At 38.9% G+C, this 20,599-nt stretch overlaps 1 protein-coding gene across 3 annotated transcripts; it reads left to right on the plus strand.

Annotated features, from left to right (window-relative positions):
• Positions 1-47: 47 nt before the first annotated feature.
• Positions 48-20,302, plus strand: kcnn4 (potassium intermediate/small conductance calcium-activated channel, subfamily N, member 4; the record flags this gene model as incomplete). 3 transcript variants are annotated; one of them, XM_080895871.1, is made up of 10 exons in its annotated part: positions 48-669; positions 8,520-8,615; positions 10,283-10,534; positions 10,640-10,731; positions 11,965-12,100; positions 15,024-15,041; positions 15,519-15,629; positions 17,578-17,699; positions 18,710-18,779; positions 19,869-20,039. In XM_080895871.1, exons 1-10 carry the CDS (start codon positions 382-384, stop codon positions 20,037-20,039), a joined length of 1,356 nt encoding a protein of 451 aa, XP_080751997.1. In that variant the 5' UTR covers positions 48-381. The 3 variants fall into 3 exon arrangements, with proteins under 3 accessions (XP_080751997.1, XP_080751995.1, XP_080751996.1); XM_080895869.1 differs by adding an exon at positions 20,166-20,302 and having other exon boundaries at positions 50-669; positions 10,283-10,731; positions 19,869-20,035; XM_080895870.1 differs by lacking the exon at positions 15,024-15,041 and having other exon boundaries at positions 52-669; positions 10,283-10,731.
• Between the last annotated feature and the right edge of the window lie 297 nt (positions 20,303-20,599).

Genomic DNA, 20,599 nt, shown 5'->3' on the forward strand with positions numbered 1-20,599 from the left:
GCCACGCACGTGACGAGCGCATCCACCCGCGCACAAAGAAAGCGCTTATCAGACCAGCGCACACTCTTAAATAATAAGACATGCAAATAAGAGCGCAAAGTCCGCTGCAGTGTGGACAGTGTGACGGCGGTGCGCGCGAGCAGTGCGCGTAACCGCTCCGCGCCGGTTGGGCTGGAGCGGTGATTGTGGAGAAGACCCGAGAGTTTTGGTAAACCCGCATCGTGGATGAGGAACGCAAGTGAGAAGGGCCTGCTACGCGACTGTGCCATCGGACTATGCCTTACCCAGCTCTGGAGGAGAGCAACAGGCAAAGCATAGGGCGGGAAAGCGCAAGGCGACAAGGAGAGGGGAGCAGGCGGGCGTCTCGTGTGCGCTCCGGAGATGGAGATGACAAACCGCAGCCTGCACGGCGACTCCAAAGTCGACTGCGTGAGCTGCGATGGCCTGATCAGCCGAAACCGTGGGGACTCCGCAGACGTGTCGGTGCCACTGACACTCCCCGGGAAACGGACAACTCACATGGAGGGAGACGACCTTTACAGACTCCGAGACAGAAAATTATTACTGGAGGATAAAAAGCGTCTGTGCGCGTGGACTCTGGGCACCGCTCTCTTTGGGATACTGCTCATGATAATCCACGCAGAAATATGTCCCTATGTTTACACTCCGGTAGGTTTAAGACACGAAACACGTCAGTGTCTTTCAGACATTATCTCCACACCGAAATGCACAGCTTACATTTGAAATTAAATTAAATGTTTAACCATAAAACTTTATCTTGTATAGTTCGCTACCTTCTGTGTCAGCTGCCGCCTCTTATTATGTGGATTCATGTGAATATTTTTCTTAAAAGTTCTTAAAGCCCACGCTAGAAGTGATGTGACACATTGCTCTTTTGCGCATGTTGTAAAGCGTTTAAATGATAGCATCTTTAATGATAGCAACTTTGCATCTGCAAAGTTAGTCCGTTTGTTCAGCCCTTCTCTGGAAAGAGCAGACAAAGCTCTGACAGCAACATTAAGCTCACTTTCTATTTTCAGGAGCTTACTTTTTTATTGTTTGCCCTTGGACTCATGCTCAAATGCTAAATGAACAAATGAACACTACTGCTTCTACCTTAATTCAGAGGAGCTAAAGCCTGTAAAGACTTGTTCCACTGCTGGCAAGCAGCACCTCAAATCAATGTCAACCTTTTAATAATACACACCTAGATTTGATTTTTCTTAGAAGCACATTTCAGGACACAGCTTTTCATGACTAAATTCTTGGTTAACAAACAACACTAACCGCTTGCAGCTCCAGCAGCATAATCTGCACCTGGTGTTTGACCGTCCGTGACCCGTTAATTAGTTAGTTCATTTCCAGACAGTCTATTTGGTAGCACAGACTCATGATATTAAGATGCAGATCTCAGTGGATAACAATGCCAGTCTACACAATCAGCGAATGATTGACCCCCCCCCTCTCGCAGCACATGCCAGTTCCACATGTGGAAAAAAGTTACGACACGTGCTGCAGAACATCAGACCACATCCATGCTGTGAAGTCAGGGATTGATCATGCTGTCAGAGAGTCTCACATTTCTAATGCACACCAGGTACACCGCTCTGTCTGTTACATTCAATGAGGTTGACCTGGAGAAATTATGATGGTGAAACTAAATGTACTGGCATAAATATGAGTTCAGAATTTCAGTTTACAAACATGAACCAAGAACAGGTGCTGTTCAACTGCTCCTAACAGCAGGCATCGGCTTTGGTATGATGGAAATGCTGATGCACTGGAAAAGTGTTCTCTGCCCACAGTAAAAGCATATTATTTTGGAGAGGCTTCAGTTCTGATTTAACCATAGCTTATATAACTCATGCCAGGATTCATACTACTTTTTGTAACTTCATGCAGTGCCAAAGTCATGAATGTGAGCTGCACCATGGACTCTTTTGGGGGGGGGGTTATCACATAACAGCAGCGTTAATCAAACATAGCATCTATATCTTTCCCTGGAAGTGCACCATATAATATTATTTGTTTTTATGTCATTTTTATGTATGCTGCAGCATATATTTGGAGCGGCTCTATCAAAGTTAGCAATCGTCTACAAAGTTGTATTCAAGCAAACCTTTTTCGTGGTTATGCACAAAAACAAAGCTATTTATGGAACCTTTTTCCACATTTCACCTCTTCCCCTGCAGCATGATTGTTAACAGTACTTCAGGCGATCTTTCCACATCATTTAGTGTATAATTAGAGCGTTTGCATGGCTAGGCTAATGGTCTCTCTGTCTTGACTAAGGTTGTTCTAGTTGCCAGGGGGATGCACTTTGACTTGAATGTGACCTTGTGTCATCTTTTCTGCTGCTTTTTTAATTAACTGGCTTTTACAGTTTGAAACAATTTACATGCACCGAGACTGAAAATGTGAGCATTCGATCATTATTGCAGGCATTTGAGTGATTCTGAGACTACAGGTCAAAAAGAAAGTTTGTGACAGATTGGTCCGCCTGAACATAAATGGGAGATTTTTGTCTCATACAGAAAACATCATTTGGTAGACAGCCCATACATTTTTATAGCATCCTATTGTTGTATCAAACAGCACCTCTCACTAATCATTACTTTGCAGATTATATTTAAACTTAGTCAAAAGCATTCCATGTGCCAAGCAGGTGAAAGTCCTGATAATGAATGTCAATATCATTATCACAACTTTAACGTGGCTATATTTCATCCACTGACTACACAGACGTTTGTTTTTTAAACTCATCACAGCAAAATAATCAGCAGAAATGGATCATCTGATCAAAGGTCAAACAAAATGGGGAGAACATTTTTTTTTCACACACGCAGGGCAGCCACATTTGGTATCCGTGTCCCAATCCCCATAGTGGAAATGACTTCTGTGTGAGCTTTGCTTTTGCTTGATATGGGTCAAAAATGATGTAAATCTTTCTCTTTTTGAATTTGACTTATGTAAATGTAGGCTGTGCAAGCCAGATGTGTGGGTGTGCTGCAAGTACTACACATCCTGTTCTTAAAAATGATGAGTTTAATGTTTCGGTGGTTGCTTTTCCTGTTTCACTTTTATGAATCTACATTGCCTGCAAAGTAGCTGCTGATAGCGAACATAGGTTTGCATGATTATGCCCTTTGCACTAAGAAACTTGGGAAGTCACTGGCATTCTTTGAAAATATGAGTACACAGCATGCGTATATCAACAGGATGAGCTGGTGGTGAGCTTCAGGCTTGGTAGGTATAATGTAGACATCAAACAAAGGAGGCAGCTTGATTAGGATGGATTTTATTTTGTTTGCTGCTTCCCTTTATTGGGATGGTAGTTTGGAGGTTAGTACTGTTGCATTATGGCAACAAGGTCCTTGCTTCAGATACAGGGTGGGCATGGGGTGGCTTTAAATTAACTATAGGTATAAATGTGAGCATGAGTGATTGTCTGCAACCCTGAACTGGACAAGTTGAAGAAGATAAATGGATGCTTCCCTTTCATTTGGTTGAAAGTTTTGAGGTAATTACTATTATTTCTTTAAACATTTGTTAGCAAATGCTTTAATTTTTTCGCCTACTCTTGATTTAAGACTTACCCAGTAAACATTCACTTTATAATTTTCTGTTTCTAAATAGTATATTCTGAACTCATATGGGCATATGGCACAACAGAGAGATTTCAATGTATATCACCAACCAGACAGCAGGAATGTAAAAAACAAAATGAGATGAAGAGGCAGTCAAAACAAAGCAGCATCTCTCTGACGTTAAGAATGCAAGATTTTTTTATTTTTTTTTACCTTTTCCACTACACTACTTTTGATCTTGTCTGATATTCTTTGTAAACCCACACTTAAATTTATTGCAGAGAATGTACATGAACGTTAATGAAACCACAGTGGCTAACAAACCAAACTCGAAAACTAAAGTCAGATGCATGTATTATTACTTTGGAAAGTATTTATTTATTACAAAACTCAACCCAGACCGCTGACTATTGCGCTAGATATAGTGTTTTGTTTTGTTTTTTTATATTGTTTTGCCATACCTTGGGTGGCCTGTTCTGGTGACACTGGATCCTCATTTGTCCAAGACCATCTGTCCAAGTCTGTTAACCCAAAGTAGGTTAAACAGGAAAATGTTACAGAAATAATTTTAGAAACTCGGCACGAAACATGCTGTTGAGCTCTGTGTTATGGTGTGTGGTGAAATGTTGAGCTTTTGCGGGGTCTTCTAATTAGTGCTGGATGAATCACAGACGTGATGTGGATGCTACGGGAGAGACTGTGGAAAACAATGTACCTTGCCAATGGACGTCACACCATACCACCTACACACTCAACTCGCCTCAAGTTTGAAAGTTTGTAATTATCTTTTTGTCAGTAAAACCACACTGAACTATGCTTCTTGTGAAAAAGCAAAAAAGCTTCCACTAATACATCACCTGCACTGACATGTATGGCTCAGCATTATAGACAAATATAGGGCCTTTTAAAACTGCTGAGACCAAGGTGATTTGGTTTTTGATTCATCACGTGACACCGTCTCAATTTTACGATGGAGCAAAGCATTATGGTGTGAGTATCTGAGCCTGTAACTGCTTGTTCCGTGGAATGGAAAGTATTTAATTACAAGCACACATTACTTTAATTAAGTGGTTTTGTATGTATTTTTTGGAGTTCACTGTAGAATCAGTAACTCCTTTTTCATTAGGACTAATTACTGTAAATTATGTGAAGCTCATTTTGGAAAGAGTCAAAAAGTAGCCTGCAATTGTACTGTTATGTAACAGAAAGACAAAAATTGTTCAATATAATATATTATGGAAAGAGAAATTCCAACAATACATTCATCATAAACAAAAAGGGGGCTAATGTACATTTGAGAAAACATCAGATTGTAGAGACTGATTGGTGACCATGCAAAGTAACAGAAGTGCAGCCATTATTGGGCAGTAATAAAATACATGCAGTTTGGCTAGTAGCTTTTTGATTTGTTTTTACTATTTTGTAGTTGTGGATAGCATTTCGTGTTTTATAAAATTGAATATCTTAGGTCTAGTATTATTTTTTAACCTGGTGAGTGAATTACTCCCATCTGGGCAGTTTCTGGAAGGCAGGTGTTTGACTGACAGCCATTGTATACAACAGCAAAATGGTTATTCCTACTCTTTCCCAAGAATAGTGGGGAATTTTATTTTTTATGTTTGTTTTTGATCATTGAACAATTTGGCACTTTTTTCCAAACAAAGCAATTGATCGATCCCTCCACTGGCATGAAACCTTTTTTTTTTTATTATACTTTGTGAATACAATCCTAATTCCAAAAAGGCTGGAATGTTGTGCAATATGTAAATAAAATCAGAATACAAAGACTATGAAACGTTTTTTTTCATGAAAAATGTTACCTCGTTTTGAATTTGATGGCACATCTCAGAAAAGTTGGGATGCAGGCAACAAAAACAGCTGGAGGAGCATTTTGCAGCTAATTAGGTTAACCACTAACAAGTCAGTAACATGACTGGACATAAAACAAGTCTAATCTTAGAGAGGCACAGTTTTTCAGTAAATATGGGCAGTTGTCTACAAATCAAAAAAGAGTGGCTACAATGTTTTGAACATTTCAGAATAACGTTCCTCAACATAAAATTCTAAGGATGTTGAATATCTCATCATGTACAGCATGTACAGTCATCAAAAGAATGTGAGAATCTGGAGAAATATCTGTGCTTAGGGGACAGAGCATCTATTGTTAATAAAATATCAGTTTATGAGATTTACAAATCATTACATTCGGTTTGTAGTTACGTTTTACAGGGCCAATCTTGGAATGGGGGTTGTGTTTTATTATTATTTATGTATTTTTTCCACTGTGATGGACTTATGACATGTCCTTCTGGTGTCCTGTGAGAGCTGCAATAGGTCCCAGGCTCCATTGCAAACCTGAGCTCTGCAAGCATTTAAGACAATATATTGATAGATTTTTTTTCAGATTTTTTTTCAGTGGATTCTTTAGTTTAGAAAGATGAAAGGATAAAATTTACAGTGTCACACAGCAGACCAAGACAAAGACGTGCGTTCTCTTCACAATGCCTCAGAATAAATGAATTTTCCTTAGATGAAACAAAGCCAATCCCCGTTTTGAAATCAAAAGAAAAATGTCATATACAGACTGCACCAAGGACAAACTTTTTTACTGCAAATGGAAGAATTTGACTCTACCTGAGGAGCATGTTAACAGTCTGGAACCCATACTGGCTAACAGTAACCATATGTAGCAAGTTTCTGTCCGTTGAGAGCTCTTATTGTGTCTTTTCTTTTTTTTTTTTTTTGTGCATATTTAGACCAAGAAGAAAAGAATGTTCTGATATATATATATATATATATATATATATATATATATATATATATATATATATATATATATATATATATATATATATATATATATATATATATATATATGTTAGATAATTAAAATATTGTGGTTAAAAGAAACATATTACAGCAACTTTTAAAAATTATTAGTTATTTATTTTTCATCTTTCATCCCTTTATGGTCTGGTTTGATGTAATTTCAGGATATTGTTTTTATTTTAGGTGGATTTCTAGTAAAATGTTGTTTTTTTTTATAAAACAGGTGGATGAAGGAACACTAAAACATAATTTCAGCAAATAATTTCTCATACTCTAGACTTAAGAAGTCACTTGGATGAGTGAAGAAACATTTCTCCCACTGAAAACGCTGTCCACATGAAAAGAATCCACTTATTGGGTTCTCATTCTCTAGGTTTTTTTTTTTTAAATTAAACTTCATTCTGCACACTTAATACTCAACCTGGCCTGGACATGGCACCCCTGGCACACTGGTTTGTGTGCTGTGACATGTTTTTCAAAAAGCTGGTTTCCTATTTACACTTTGGCATAATCAGATTGTTTGTTGTGGGTTTTCATGCTTTTTGAAAAAACTGACCTGATTTCCAAGTCATTTAAATATAATTGATAAAGACAGGAGAGTTTAATGCACTAACATTGCATATCAATCAATCAAAGCTTTATTCGTCACATGCAGGTTGCCCTGCAGTGAAATGCCCCCCCCCCCCGACCTTACACATATAGCACAAACATTACATAGGGATACAGGTCGGAGATTGGCAGAATCAGAGAAAAAACATTGAAATGTACACTACAATGGGGAAAGTACAAGAGGAAAAAAAGAGACCCCTACTCATGCTATGCTTCCATGGTAGGACAACATGAGAACAGGAAACAAAAAAACTCCTCTGCACAAAAAAGCACATAAATGTCCACAGCACAACATTGTGAAGACATGACAAGCCACAGGGGTGGGTGGGGGGTGAGGAGTAATCCGAAGCGAACACAGCAGCCGCCCTGCACAGCGCTACCATTCCAGCGCGGCACACAGACCCGCCGTGTTCCCTCGCAGGAAACAAGCATCGAAGGCGTTGGAAAGGGAGGGGGGATGAGTGAGTGCCTATCAGTGTAAGTGTATGTGTGTGTGTGTCCATAGTTCAGCTGAGATATATGTTATTAATGATATAAATCAATGGGGTAAAAGAAGAAATCAAAGATATATTTGGTGTGTGTGTGTCTGAGAGAGCGTATATTCATATGTCTTGATGCATTCTCAATCATCCAGGTAAGTAAATCTCCAAAAGTTGATTCTGTTGAACAGATGAACAGAATCAACTTTTGGAGACGTGTGTGTGTGTGTGTACTTACTTTAAAAAAGACTTCTTATTATGGACAGTGGGTGCCGTCATATTGCCTGCTCAGGCTCCTCAGAAGCTGATAGAGTATGTCCTAATTTGAGCGTTCACCTTCCTGCTCCGCTATCTGGCCTTCCTCCACCTCATCTCCTGATAGCTCTAATCTGACTCTCCTTCCACAATTCTGAGTTTAATCTTTTCTGTCTCTCCCTGCCCTCTTCTTCCTGAAATAGGCTGAAAATATGAGGTAGTAAGTCCTGCTGTCCACTTCAAAGGAAACTAAATAAAATGCTTTGTTTCAGAAGAGATAATATCACTGGGCATTTCTGAAATTCTACTAAATCAAAGTTAAGACTAATTGATGAAATGATTTCGTTTATGGGAGTAGAATCACAATATCTGCAAAAAATGATCACTTAATCTCCCTTGTGGTCATAAAATGTAGAAGCTGCAATTCCTGTTATTTTGAAAAGAAAATCCATTTGCTCTGTTTGCCAAACAGACACAAATATAGCATCAATAGAAAGTGCATTATGTCCTCTTGACATTGCAGCAGGACTCGTATAGATTGCATAAATGGCCTTTGACGTAGAAGTCAAGTACTTGATTTGCATGTAAGTGTTTTCGCTCAGTGCTACAGAAGGGACTAGCAGCTATCCAGTTCTTGGACTATATCAAACCTTGATATATGAAAACATGAAAAGCAGTGAAATTTTAGACATTGCAGAAGAACAGCTGTGTTTTCATCACTCACGGTTCTGTTTTCTCTAACTATCTGTTTTCTTCTCAGGGCTCAAACATTGCATTGATCATCAACTGCTCCATCAGCCTGTCAACTGGGTGTCTTCTGATCCTCATTATAGCTTTCCATTATAAGGACATCCAGGTGAGTATGCTTTTTATGTTTTTTGGCATCGCTTATTGAACTATTACTTATTGTAATTCAATGTAACTCAGCATTAGTTTGGTTAAAATTCAATTTTTTTAGAGATACTTAAAGGCAGCTTTTTAAAAAGCCCCTCTCAGGCCATGTCTGGTAGCCTCAACACTGATTGTCTGTGATATTTGCTGCATGCAGGAAAACCCCAAATAAAAATCTCAGCCCACACAGGCATGCGCAATATTGCAGCTGTAATGTTTTTCCAGTCTACGTGGCTTGCTGCCGATTTGTGTGGGAATTTAATATACATGAAGGGATTTGGTTGAAATTAAACAGAGTAAACATTCTTTCATTTCCCCTCTTGCACAGTCACAGCATGCATGTTTAAGAGTAGTAACAACAACAAGTACAGAAAGAACTGTGTGTCTGTTTTGTAACAGTTTCTTTCATTTTTGCCTGCTGGGTTTGTATTCTTACCTACAGAGTGTTTAGTTTGGTCATAAGTCGCGTGTATCTGATACAAGAGGGGTACTGTCCAAGTGTGTAGAGGAGATAAGGAAGGACAGGCTTAGGGTGGGGACTGATATAGAGACAGTGTGCAGTGATGCATGATGTAACTGGTGTCAGAAGTGGCAGGCTAAATCATTCAGACCGTCTCAAAGTGTCTTAGTTGGTGGATTAAAGACAAAGTAATAATTAACAAAATGATGAAAGAGGAAGTTCTAAGAATGTCCCTGCTTCACTTTCTTAAACAAAATAAAGCTGCAGATTGAAGAAGTGGAAATATCTGAGTCACAATTTCAATACACATTCATAGTTTATCTCACAGGCTTCTGTCAAATATTTCTGGTTCAAATCTTTAGCGGGCCAAAAATAATTTTCTTATCATTTCCCTTTTAGCACAGCCCAACTATCGTATACTTGCAATCTTTCCCGCTTATAATGCAAAGTATGCATGTCGTAGTAATCCACATAATGAGATTATACTATGCGTATCCCAAAGTATTTTGTTCTTTCTAACAACTTTTTATTCCCCATCATAACTTTGCTGAGGCAATTGATAGAAATGGAAGTCATATAGTTAAAAAACACATCAGCAAAATGAAAGCACCCTGCTAATGTCATTAGCAAATATTGTAGGCAAATTCAATTCAGTTTAGTTTTATTCATATAGCACCAAATTATAACAGCAGTCACCCTCAAGTGCTTTATATTCTAAGATAAAGGCACTTTCATAATACACAGAAACCACAACAATTGGGCGACCACTTGTGAGCAAGCACTTGGCGACAGTGGGAAGGAAAAACTCCCTTTAAAACAGGAAGAAACCACCGGCAGAACCAGGCAGAAGAGAAAAGAAGAAAAAAAAACAGACTATGGAAGACAGCCAGTGATGAACAGTAACTAATGCTAACTAATGATTAAATGCAAAGTGATGAATAAACATATAGTAAGTGAAATAAAAATGGAAGATGAAGCTAATGACAGAAGCTTTGGAGAAAAAACATCACAGATTTTATTGACACCATATTTACATACCATCATTACATTAATTGCATATCCACTGTATGAGAAGAAGATGCAACTGTAATGTTATTGTCTTCCATCTCCAACTGCACTTTGATCAAATTCCTTTCTATTTTTACTCTTTACTGTCCTTCCTCATCTCTCAGCTGTTCATCATTGACCACAACCAGGTGGACTGGCGTATCGCCATGACCAGCCACAGGATTATTGTCATCACCCTGGAGCTGTTAGTTTGTGTTATCCATCCTGTTGGATCATACTGGGGGGTGGGCCTCCATGTGAACTCCTCTTCCACCGTTCCCACTCCATCTCCACTGTGTGTTTCCAGCCACCACGGCGAGACCCTGATGGACATGGAGCTGCTGTTATCAGTGCTGATGTTCCTCCGCTTGTACTTGGTGCACAGAGCCATCTTGCTGCACAGCAAAGTGCTGCTGAGTGCCTCCTACAGGAGCATAGGCTCACTCAACAATATCAACTTCACCTTTCGCTTTGTTCTCAAGGTACTGATGAACAAACACCCAGCACGCATGCTGCTAGTCTTCATCCTGTTCTTCTGGCTCACTGTGTCCTGGATGCTTACACTGTGTGAGAGGTATGAAGCACAACTGAGACTTTGTGTAATCAAACTGATTCATAATCGCATTAAACTGATTTTTCATTTGCACGATTGCAGGCATTACAATAACAAACCAAAGATTTTCAATGACAAAATGAAAGTTTTCTCATAAAAAAAAAAAAAAAAAATTAATTAGCTCTTTTTCTTAATCTCTCTTCCATCTTCACCCAGGTGTCAACTGACTATTATACACAGAAACACCAAAATGCTCTCCAGTAGTTTAACATTCCTCTTCAGGGTTTGATAGTCAGTTTGACTTTCTGGTTCAAGATGGATTTCCAATAAATGATTTCATAATTCTCCCCTAACAAAATTCTTTTTGACGTCTGCCAGCTAAATGTCAGCCTGATCCTCTGCAATCTGCCTGGCTGTTTAAACAGCGTGAGGTCATTTGTTCGTTTGAACCTTAATGGGAGGTTTGCCTTCAGTTTTCCACTTCTTTCTCGCATTCGTGTATATTTTGACATTTTGATTTGTCAGAAGTAATAAAAGAGCTTATTACTGATAGCAGATAATTTCACCAAATCTGTCAACACGCAACCATTATGCTAGCTGATTACTAGATCCGTGAGCCAGACGGATAAAATGATATGTTATCTAGCTGTGAGGCTTCAGCAAAGTTTATATTGGGCTTGTACTTTTGATGTTTTACAAGTTTATACTGGTTTCGACTTCCCGAACTCCTGAGTGCTGTAAAAAAATCTGCACTGATAAGGCGGTTTGATTAGTACGCCACACCTTCATCAAACAGACTGTGTTTGAGATGTTAAGAAACAAAATGAAGAACCTCAGAGAGTCAGGGAGAGTGTCACAAATAAACTTATCCATTGCATCACTTCAGCTCTTAATTGTATTTGGTGATTCACTGAAATAGTTAAATATAAGAAGGGATTTAGCCTGTAACTGTATCTATAAACAGGTTTCTGGATTAGACTGATATTAGTCAGAATTATCAGCTGCTACTTATACTTATACTCCAGAGCAGTTGTTGAATAGGATTAGAGAACTAATCCTATTCAACAACTGATATTAGAAAACAAACAAAGAAACAACCATACATACAAAAAAAAAATGTTTTCTATCTCATACAGTTTCACAACTGGGGAGTGGGGTTAATTGTGGTAATGTTTATTTTTTAACTCAACTAATACCTCTTTATAATATGTTTCATTACACTTCAGTCTCAGTGCTACGTTGTTTCCCCTGCAGGCAGACCAAAGAATCAACAGGCCATATGGATACAGCGCTGTGGCTCATAGCCATCACCTTCCTCACAGTTGGCTATGGGGATGTGGCACCCAAAACCAACTGTGGCAAGGCAGTGTGTCTCTTCACTGGAGTCATGGTAACTAAGCTGATTTGAGAAAATGTAGTACTGAAAATGATTTTAGATTCACATAAAAACTAAGGGCATACTGAATAAAATAAAACACACAATGCTTGTTCTTCATCAAATGATTGTTTTGGCCTTGTATCAGACAGTGTATGAAAAAGGGAAAAGTGTAGCATCTTTAGCATAGCATCTTTATTTTTAATGCACTTTACATCCAACAATGTTGGCCAAAGTGCTACAAATATAAAACAAAGAGAAAACAGTTTAAATTACATATAGAATACCTTAAACTTAAAAAAAATAACAATTGATAACAAACATATTAAGAGACATCAACAAGTCCTGCTGTGTACAGTAAGGCCCAGAAGTATTAGAACAAAGACAAACATGAAGATTTTCAGCTTTAATTCCAGAGGTTTAACAAAGGTATTCCATGAGGAATCACAATCCTTTATATACAACTTGATGAACTTGATGAAGTTAGACTGCCTAAATTCTAGCACCCAGTCGCGTTCAAAGTTTGGTGTTTGTGAAGTGTGTAGTCTCATTTAGATGTTTAATCTGGCAAAGTTTAATCTGGCTTTATTGTTCTTGAGTCTAACCAGTGGTTTGCACCTTGTTGTAAATCCTCTGTAATTCCATTCAGTGAGTCTTGATATTAGACTTTGTCAGTGTCTGCCTCCTGAGGACTGCTCTAGATGTTGTGAAGAGGATTTTCTTATCGATGGTAATAATTCTGTAATCATGCACTTTAGTTGTTAGTGGTCTTTCAGGGCATTTGCTTACTTACTGAGATGACCAGGTCGTGCCTTCTTTTTAAGACTGTAGCAGGATGTTCACAGCTTTCATTATCTCCCTGATTACTTTAATATGTTTTTTCAGCCCAATGATGGCCTCCTGTTTGCTGTTTACAGGAAGCATTCAGCAAATGCAAATTCAACAATTTGAATCAATTTCAAATCTGTTATCTGCTTATTTTGTCATGGAATAAAAAGGAAAAAGACCTAATTCATCTGAAACTACTTGGCATTCAATTTTCCAATTATTTTTGAGCCTCTGAAAATTAGGGAATGTGTATATTGTAATTCTTAAATTCCTTAATTGAATACTTTTGTTATACTCCTAAAAGTTTGTACTTCAGTCGCATCTTGACTGTTTGAATCAAAGAACTTTGTGGTGATGTATGGAGACAAAATGATAAAAACTGTCTCACTGTACAAACTGTTATCTCCTTACAGTAGCTGTGAGACAAAAACCCTCAATTCAATAGGGAGGCACAGGGAGTGGAGTTTTTTAAATCTTTGCTTTGCTTGTCTTTGTTACCACTGAAACCACCCGACACACTTTTGAGTGCAAAAACAGACAATAACACACAAAACCAAGAGCTTCTGTCACTGTTTTCACTTTGTCACACTATGTTGTCTCTAAATAGGTTGAATTTTCTGTTATCTTCCATTTTGTTTCATTTCTTCTCTGTTCTGTCACACTGTATTACATGTTGATTTCATGGATAGCATGAAATCAACATGCTATCCATGTTGATTTCACTGGAGGACTTCCTTTTGCGCAATTGATTTCATTCCTGTACTGTGATCTATTAGCATCTTTTATCGTCTGCTAGGGTTTATTATGTTTTATCGAATCCCTTCTCCGTGTATTTTAGCGTCATTTGTTCTACTTCATTCTACCTTCTCACCCTTAATGTTCTGTTCCACGTGTTTGTTTCATTCCCTTCTGTTCCACTGCAACAACTATTCATCCATTTTCCTATTTCATTTTTCCTATTTCATTTTCAGGTCAGTTCAGTTTGGTTCAGTTCACTTCTCCGCTGTTTGCAATCCAGCCTATTCTGCACTGTTCCACTAGTTATCTTTGATACATTAAATTCTTCTTGCTTGAATGCCTTCCTTCCCTTGTGTGTGTGTGTGTGATTTCGATTGCAGCTGTAAGTTGACACAGTGTACTTCTGCAAGACCTTGATATTACCAGGCGCTCACATGAAAAGACTGAGGGAGGGAAGCTGTCAGCATGCAGTGTACCCTGTGCAGTTGCACAAAGATCTATGTGAAGTGTGATGGCTCTGCTGAGTGTGCCATAGTGTCTCAGAGAATTACAGCCAGGTTTAAGGTTTTTCATGTGTAAAAGAGCAAAAAAGGACATATATGAACATCTTAAAGTGAGATGTTTTTCTTAAAACAAGTTCGTTTTTTATGTTAATGCAAAAATGTTGGTAAGTGAAGACTGAAAAAAAAGCTGGAGGGAAAGGTCAAGTGAGGGCAAGCAAGGAGTGGCTCCGTGTTTGAAATGGCAACACATTTTGCTGCTGCCTTGAATTCTGGTATAAGCAGATAAGAATCTCGGCCATGGCTCTGGATGTGGGCACAAGTCCGGTTTAGACACCTCTGTGACAGAGTGGAAAACAGTCCTCCCAATCTTTCCCTCTCTCTTTCTCCATCTCCCTTGTTTTCATTAAGTTCCCCCCTTATAAGGCAAAACTTTCCACCATATCCATTTTAGGTGGTTTATTGCCTTTGGCACCACTACAACAGGAGGGTGTGCCAACCTGTGCCCAGGGTTTGGAAAAAAATAGATTTCCCACTCCCATCAGCAGCTCTGGGAGCTAGAAACTTGGGGTGATACTCACACCTGTAATATGGTTGAAAGCTTCAATGTTCAGCACTTTGGCCTCTGTCCAGCTATAACTCAATTTGCAGCTGTTTTAAGGAGTTGACACCACTTTTTGCATCCCATCCCTGTGTGAGGATGGATCCAAGGAAAGAGTTTGTACCTCCCAGGTTTAGCAGACGATGTAATGATAGATATTTTGTGGCTGGTGGAATGAAGGATAAATATATCTTTCAGAACTCTGGCTCAAGCTTTATTGCTCATGCTTGGTCTTTCTCTCTCTCTCTCTCTCCTCTCTTTCTAATGCAAGCTGAAAAGTGGAAAACAGGTAAAAACTGGTTAACTTTTATCTTTATTCGTAATGGATATGAGTGCAGTGTTTTGTCTCTGTCTCCACTGATACATCTTTTTATAGATGTGGATGTGTTTTGCTTTGAGACCCATTCGAATATTCACCATCATTCTGTATTTCCCTATCCAGGAATAGCGCTAAGCTATTCTCAGAGGAAACCCACACTATTTTAGTGCCACTGAGGCCCGTCTAAGCATTGAACTTTTTGTGTAAATTTAGTTTTGATTTATTAGATGGAAGTACAAGGATCAACACTGAGTTTTCTGAAGAAGTTCTTTCCTTAGAGGGTAATGGACACGTAAAAAGACACGCTGGCCGCTGTCATTGAGCTTAACTTGCAAATTCAGGCTCATCAGTTTTGTCTCAGTATTCTGGATCAGTCTTACACAATCGCTGACGATCTGTTGAGACGACAACAAAAATACTAAAAGCTCTGTGTGTCTTGGGTTTTAGGGTGTTGCCTGCACCGCCATGCTGGTTGCAATCGTTACAGAGAAGCTGGCGCTGAACAAAGGAGAGAAACATGTGCACTTCTTCATGATGGATATCCAGATTTCTAAAAGGGTAAGAGCATGCAACAATTTTCTGCAAACCTGTATAAACACACAGTAATCAGCCGGCATGCCTTTTTTTATCAAGTTCTTTCTTTTTTTGTTTTTTTCATTGCTTCTATTTGAAATATTCTGTAGTGGGTCATGTGACATTTGCATGTATGGGTCTTTTCCTGCTTATTATTCTTTTACTTCAAAGTTGATATTTGTGGTTTTGCTTGTTTTCCCCCTGGAATCGCTGCAAATCATATATCCTTTGGGCTACATGAAGTAGGTTAGTAGTAGCTATCGGTAACTGTTCATACCCACATTCAGTGTGCAGATTTGAGAACCATTTAATTTAGATAATCCCTCACAATGAACACCATGTCCGTGTTTGTTGCTGTCAGAGTCAATGGGACAATGTGTGGTAATGCAGTTGTAAGAACAGAGCAACTGGAAGTCTGTGCTGCATTGCCACACAGCATTGATACAACAAACTAATACACTTTGGTATGCTTTGTATACTTGGTATTCTGGGCAATAAAAAGGAACCCACAAGAAAAGGAGAATTTGAGTTTTTATGGTTCGAAATTCTGTGAAAGTTTAAAGAAAATATTGTTTACTAATAGCTAAATATAAATGACATCAACAGCTCTCTTGTCCAACAAAAAATAATCTTGATAACAATTTATGTTAATATAAAAGTGTAACACATACATTTTCTGAGCTGTGTTGAAGTTCTCATAAATAGTGGCTCTAATTTTTTTAGCATTTGCATGAAAATTTTTGTGCAACAATCCAATAAACATGTTGTAACCATCAATTACCCTCCCTCCCATCACTGGTAGCTGCAGTGTTGTAAGCCAAACAAGAGACAGGATAAAACGGATAGAGATGTCAGGATGGATGAGTCACTGCTTTCCATGTTGCATGCACGCTTTGGTGTTTGATTCCTTTACTACAGGATTGTGTGGGAAAAGAGAAGGGAGAACTGCCGGGCTCTTGATGTCCTTTTCAAGGCGTCAAACAGAGGAAATAATCTTATCTCTGTCAGGAAAGAAACTTGTGTCACTTCAGGCCTGTGCAGCAGCGGGCAGGAAACTGCTGACGCGTGTGTTTTGCTTTTAAGGGTGTCTGAAAGTAAGTAGGAGAGGAGTGTGGTTGCAAGTGTCTGCTTGTTGATGGGAAAAAGGGAAGTTACAAGAAATCATTTTCAGTGTCTTGGTAATACGCAAAAATGTGTAATGACTGACAGATTGTGCAGGCTTGGTTTAAAGCTGTGTTTTGTATAAAGCAGTACAGCTCCCCCCCAAACCGTGTAGCAATGTCTGACTGAAGTAGAAGCACTGCTTTGGAGGATACAACCATTTCCTCTCTCCTGGTGGCTGCATCCTGTCACAAGGTGCATCTTTATGCCTCGCTTTTGGTTGTTTTGGTTTGTGTGTGTGCATGTGCATGCATCCTCCTGAGCTTACTGGTGCAGTCCAGATTTACACTGATGGGAACAAGGGAAGACATCTGGATGCAAAACACTGACAACCTCTATTAATAACCCTCACAACAAGGTCGTAGTGACATCATCACAGGGTAGTTACAGTGATTTGAGCAGGAAGGTAAACAGACATGAATAGAATCAAAGAAAAAACAAAACAAAACAGGAGAATACAAGCGAAATCTAGAAATCTCAAGTTCCTAGTTTAGCTGTTATGGCCTGTTTTATAAATATCTGTATATAAGACTCACTGACCATAACAGCCACTATCTGAAAACAGCATCATTGTACAAAAGGGTGGAACAGGAAAGGCTATCTGGATTTCATCAGCTGGCCTGGACGATGTGTGCTGTACTAAAATCTTTAAAAGTTAACAGTTAGCGGCTCTGCACGAATTTTATCAGTCGAACATCCAAAGTTGATCGATATGTGCTGTCACCACATTTCTGTATGTTTAAGCAGTCAGTTCAAATGTTTCTTTTCCCAGATCCGCCATGCTGCTGCTAATGTGCTAAGAGAATGCTGGCTTCTTCATCGTGCAAACGTGACAAAGGGCAACCGCGGTGAGCACAGAAAACACCAGAGATGCCTTCTGGAAGCCATCAGAGTGTGAGTTACTGTATTGCAAAATAATACCTTCAGGCGGGGTGTCTGCGTGCGTGTTTCAGTCTGTGTGAGGGGTGTACAGTATGTGGGTGGTGGTTTGTGTGCCTTACATGTGTATTTTATGGGTCATTAACTAATTGTCAACATGCTCGGAGTCACCAATTTAAAGATGCTAATTTAGATTACTAATTAGATTTGTTTGCCTCTTTTATGTGGACAGGATATGTGTGAACAAGTGTCTGTTCTTCCTGGCAAGTAAATAAATAAAAGGCCCCTTTTTTAAATGATTATTTGAAGTTTTTGACAATAACTGACAACTATTGTGCAAACCTTTCGGGAGATACTTTTAAGAAGAATCACTTTTTTTCCTCCATAAATTGTGTCTGCTTGTAATTGAACAAGTTTCTCTTCTAAGAACAAGTGGATTACACAAGACAGGATGTCTGAAACGCTGATCATGTGGTACATTATCCTGACAACAGCAATACATGTGTGAGAATATGTCAGCCTGTGTGAACGGGGTCGTACTTCCTGCTTTGAACTGTTCTAAACTATTATAACTAAACCCTGTGTGGAAAGTGTGAGAAGAAGGCCCCTCTCTACTCTAAGAGTAGAGACCAGGTGCTTGATTGCAAAATTGGTTTTCATATGTCTTTGTTAGCTGATTGTCTGGATTATCTATTGAAGGAACTAAATTTAGACCTTTTCCACATTCGCCGCAAACCTTCTAGTAATGTTTTATAGCATTTCAACAAACTCAGCATGACTCCTTTAATACTGAGTAATTGAATACTTGATTGTCAGAATATTCCTCAAATCAGAGTTTCTGTAAGTGTTTTATCTCAGTGTAGTCACTCATATTGGACGATCAACACTTCACAGCATTTATTTTGTTTACATTCCTGTGCCTCAGGATAGCATTTAAAATACGGTCTAATAAAATACAGTTTGAATTTTTCCACGTGTCTCAAAAATCACATTTACAGTTGTTGGGTTTTTTTTTAACTTCACAGATTTCGGCATTTACGCCTTAAACAAAGAAAACTAAGAGATTACGTCAGTGAGATGGTGGATCTCCCAAAGGTAAATAACAGCACATATGATTCACTGTAAAACTCCATTTATTTACACTTACAGGCCATTACATTTGGTATACATGTTCAGTCGCTCTGTAATGCAGATCTCTAATCAGCCAATCACCTGACAGCTACTCAGTGCATTTAGGCTTGTACGTCAGGTCCAGGCGACCGGCTGAAATTCACACCAAGCATCAGAATGGGGAAGAAAGGTGATTTAAGTGACTTTAAAACAGGGTTGTTGATGCCATACCGGTTAGTCTGCATATTTCACAAATCTGCTGTGATTTTCCCACACAGTCATGTCTAGGGTTTTCAGAGAATGCTCTGAAAAAAGGAAATATCCAGTGACCAGCAGTTCCCTGGCCACTAACTCCTTGTTGATGTCAAAGACTGAGCAGACTGGCAACAGTAACTCAAATCTCAAATAACCACTTTTTACAACCAAGCTATGCAGAAGAGCATCTATGAAAGCACAGCATGTTTAACCTTGAAGCAGATGTGCTACAGTAACAGAAGACCACACTGGGAGTGACATCTGCCAGCTATGAGGAGGAATCCGAAATTAAATATTGCTGTTTGGGGTTTCTTAGATAGAGCAGATAAATGCATACAAAAAAAACTGGATGATGAGATTTTAATTTGTCAGAAGTGAACAGGCACAGAAAAGGTTTCCATGAGGAAAAAACACATTAAAAAGACATCACCTAGTGAGAGTCACAAATGTAATTCTGGAGCGCTGTAATTGCTGGAATTATATGAAAATGTGCCCAGTTTCACTAAATAAGCCGTTCTATGGTTACCTTACAGTCAGTTACGGTCTAACAATCTACTCCTGCTTACTGACTGAGTGCAGCTGAGCCGCAGCATAAAAAACAAACAGCTTCAAACAAAACAAAAAGCGATCCAAATGTTTTTGTCTGATTCCCTCAAAATCACTGTCAATCAGTCAGTAATCCACACAAACTCTGCAACATACTTTTAAAATGTATCTGCACAGAGTTCAGTAACGTTAGACTTTTGGTTCTAGTTTGAACTCCAAGTGTGTTTTCTTTTCAAAGCCAAAATATTTGTGTTGTGTGGTGGATTTCAACAGATGCAGATGATTATGTGCGACCTCAGTGCCAACTGGAATAACTCCTATCGGGAGCTGGAGCAGCGAATCCTCTCTATGGAGCAGAAGCTGGACGAGCTGAGTCGCTGCTTCCAACAAACGTCTGATCTGCTGTCTCAGGTTGTACGTCACCGCAACCCAGAGATCAGGTAAACAATACTTACAGATGCCAGTGTCCCTGCACAGATCTGCTAAAAAACACACTGTAAGATGTCATATATCATACGTATATTCACTTTGGAGAATAACAAAATTATTTTGTTGGGGTTTTTTTTGTAGGTGACACGACTGCACGCAGTTGTTAAAAACAGTCCGTAGTGTTTTCATCTGAAGTATCCACGAATCCTCTCCAACCAGAGCTGCTTTAGACTCTTAACATGCTGAACCACTTGGAGGACTGGCATACTCACTAAAGATCATCTTTTGGCCCCATTCTGAGTGTACTGCACAGTGACTCACTGCTGTTAAATTATACAGATAAAATAAGACCTAAATTCACTGCTGGGAAATCCGAGTGCATTTTCAGGAAATCTGCTGGGCTTTCAAGCAAAAGGATTGGTGACAGAGCCCAAGAACTAACCTGATCTCAGTCAAGGACTGTGGAGGATCCCTTAATCTGCAATAACATCAGATCTGTAAACTTCTATTTGCAAGATATTATTGATGCTCTACATTCCTAGCTTATTCCTGTGGAATAAGCCATTTTGCATGTT

This window comes from Rhamphochromis sp. 'chilingali' (genome assembly GCF_963969265.1).
Source record: "Rhamphochromis sp. 'chilingali' genome assembly, chromosome: 11".
NCBI classification, from domain to species: Eukaryota; Metazoa; Chordata; class Actinopteri; order Cichliformes; family Cichlidae; genus Rhamphochromis; species Rhamphochromis sp. 'chilingali'.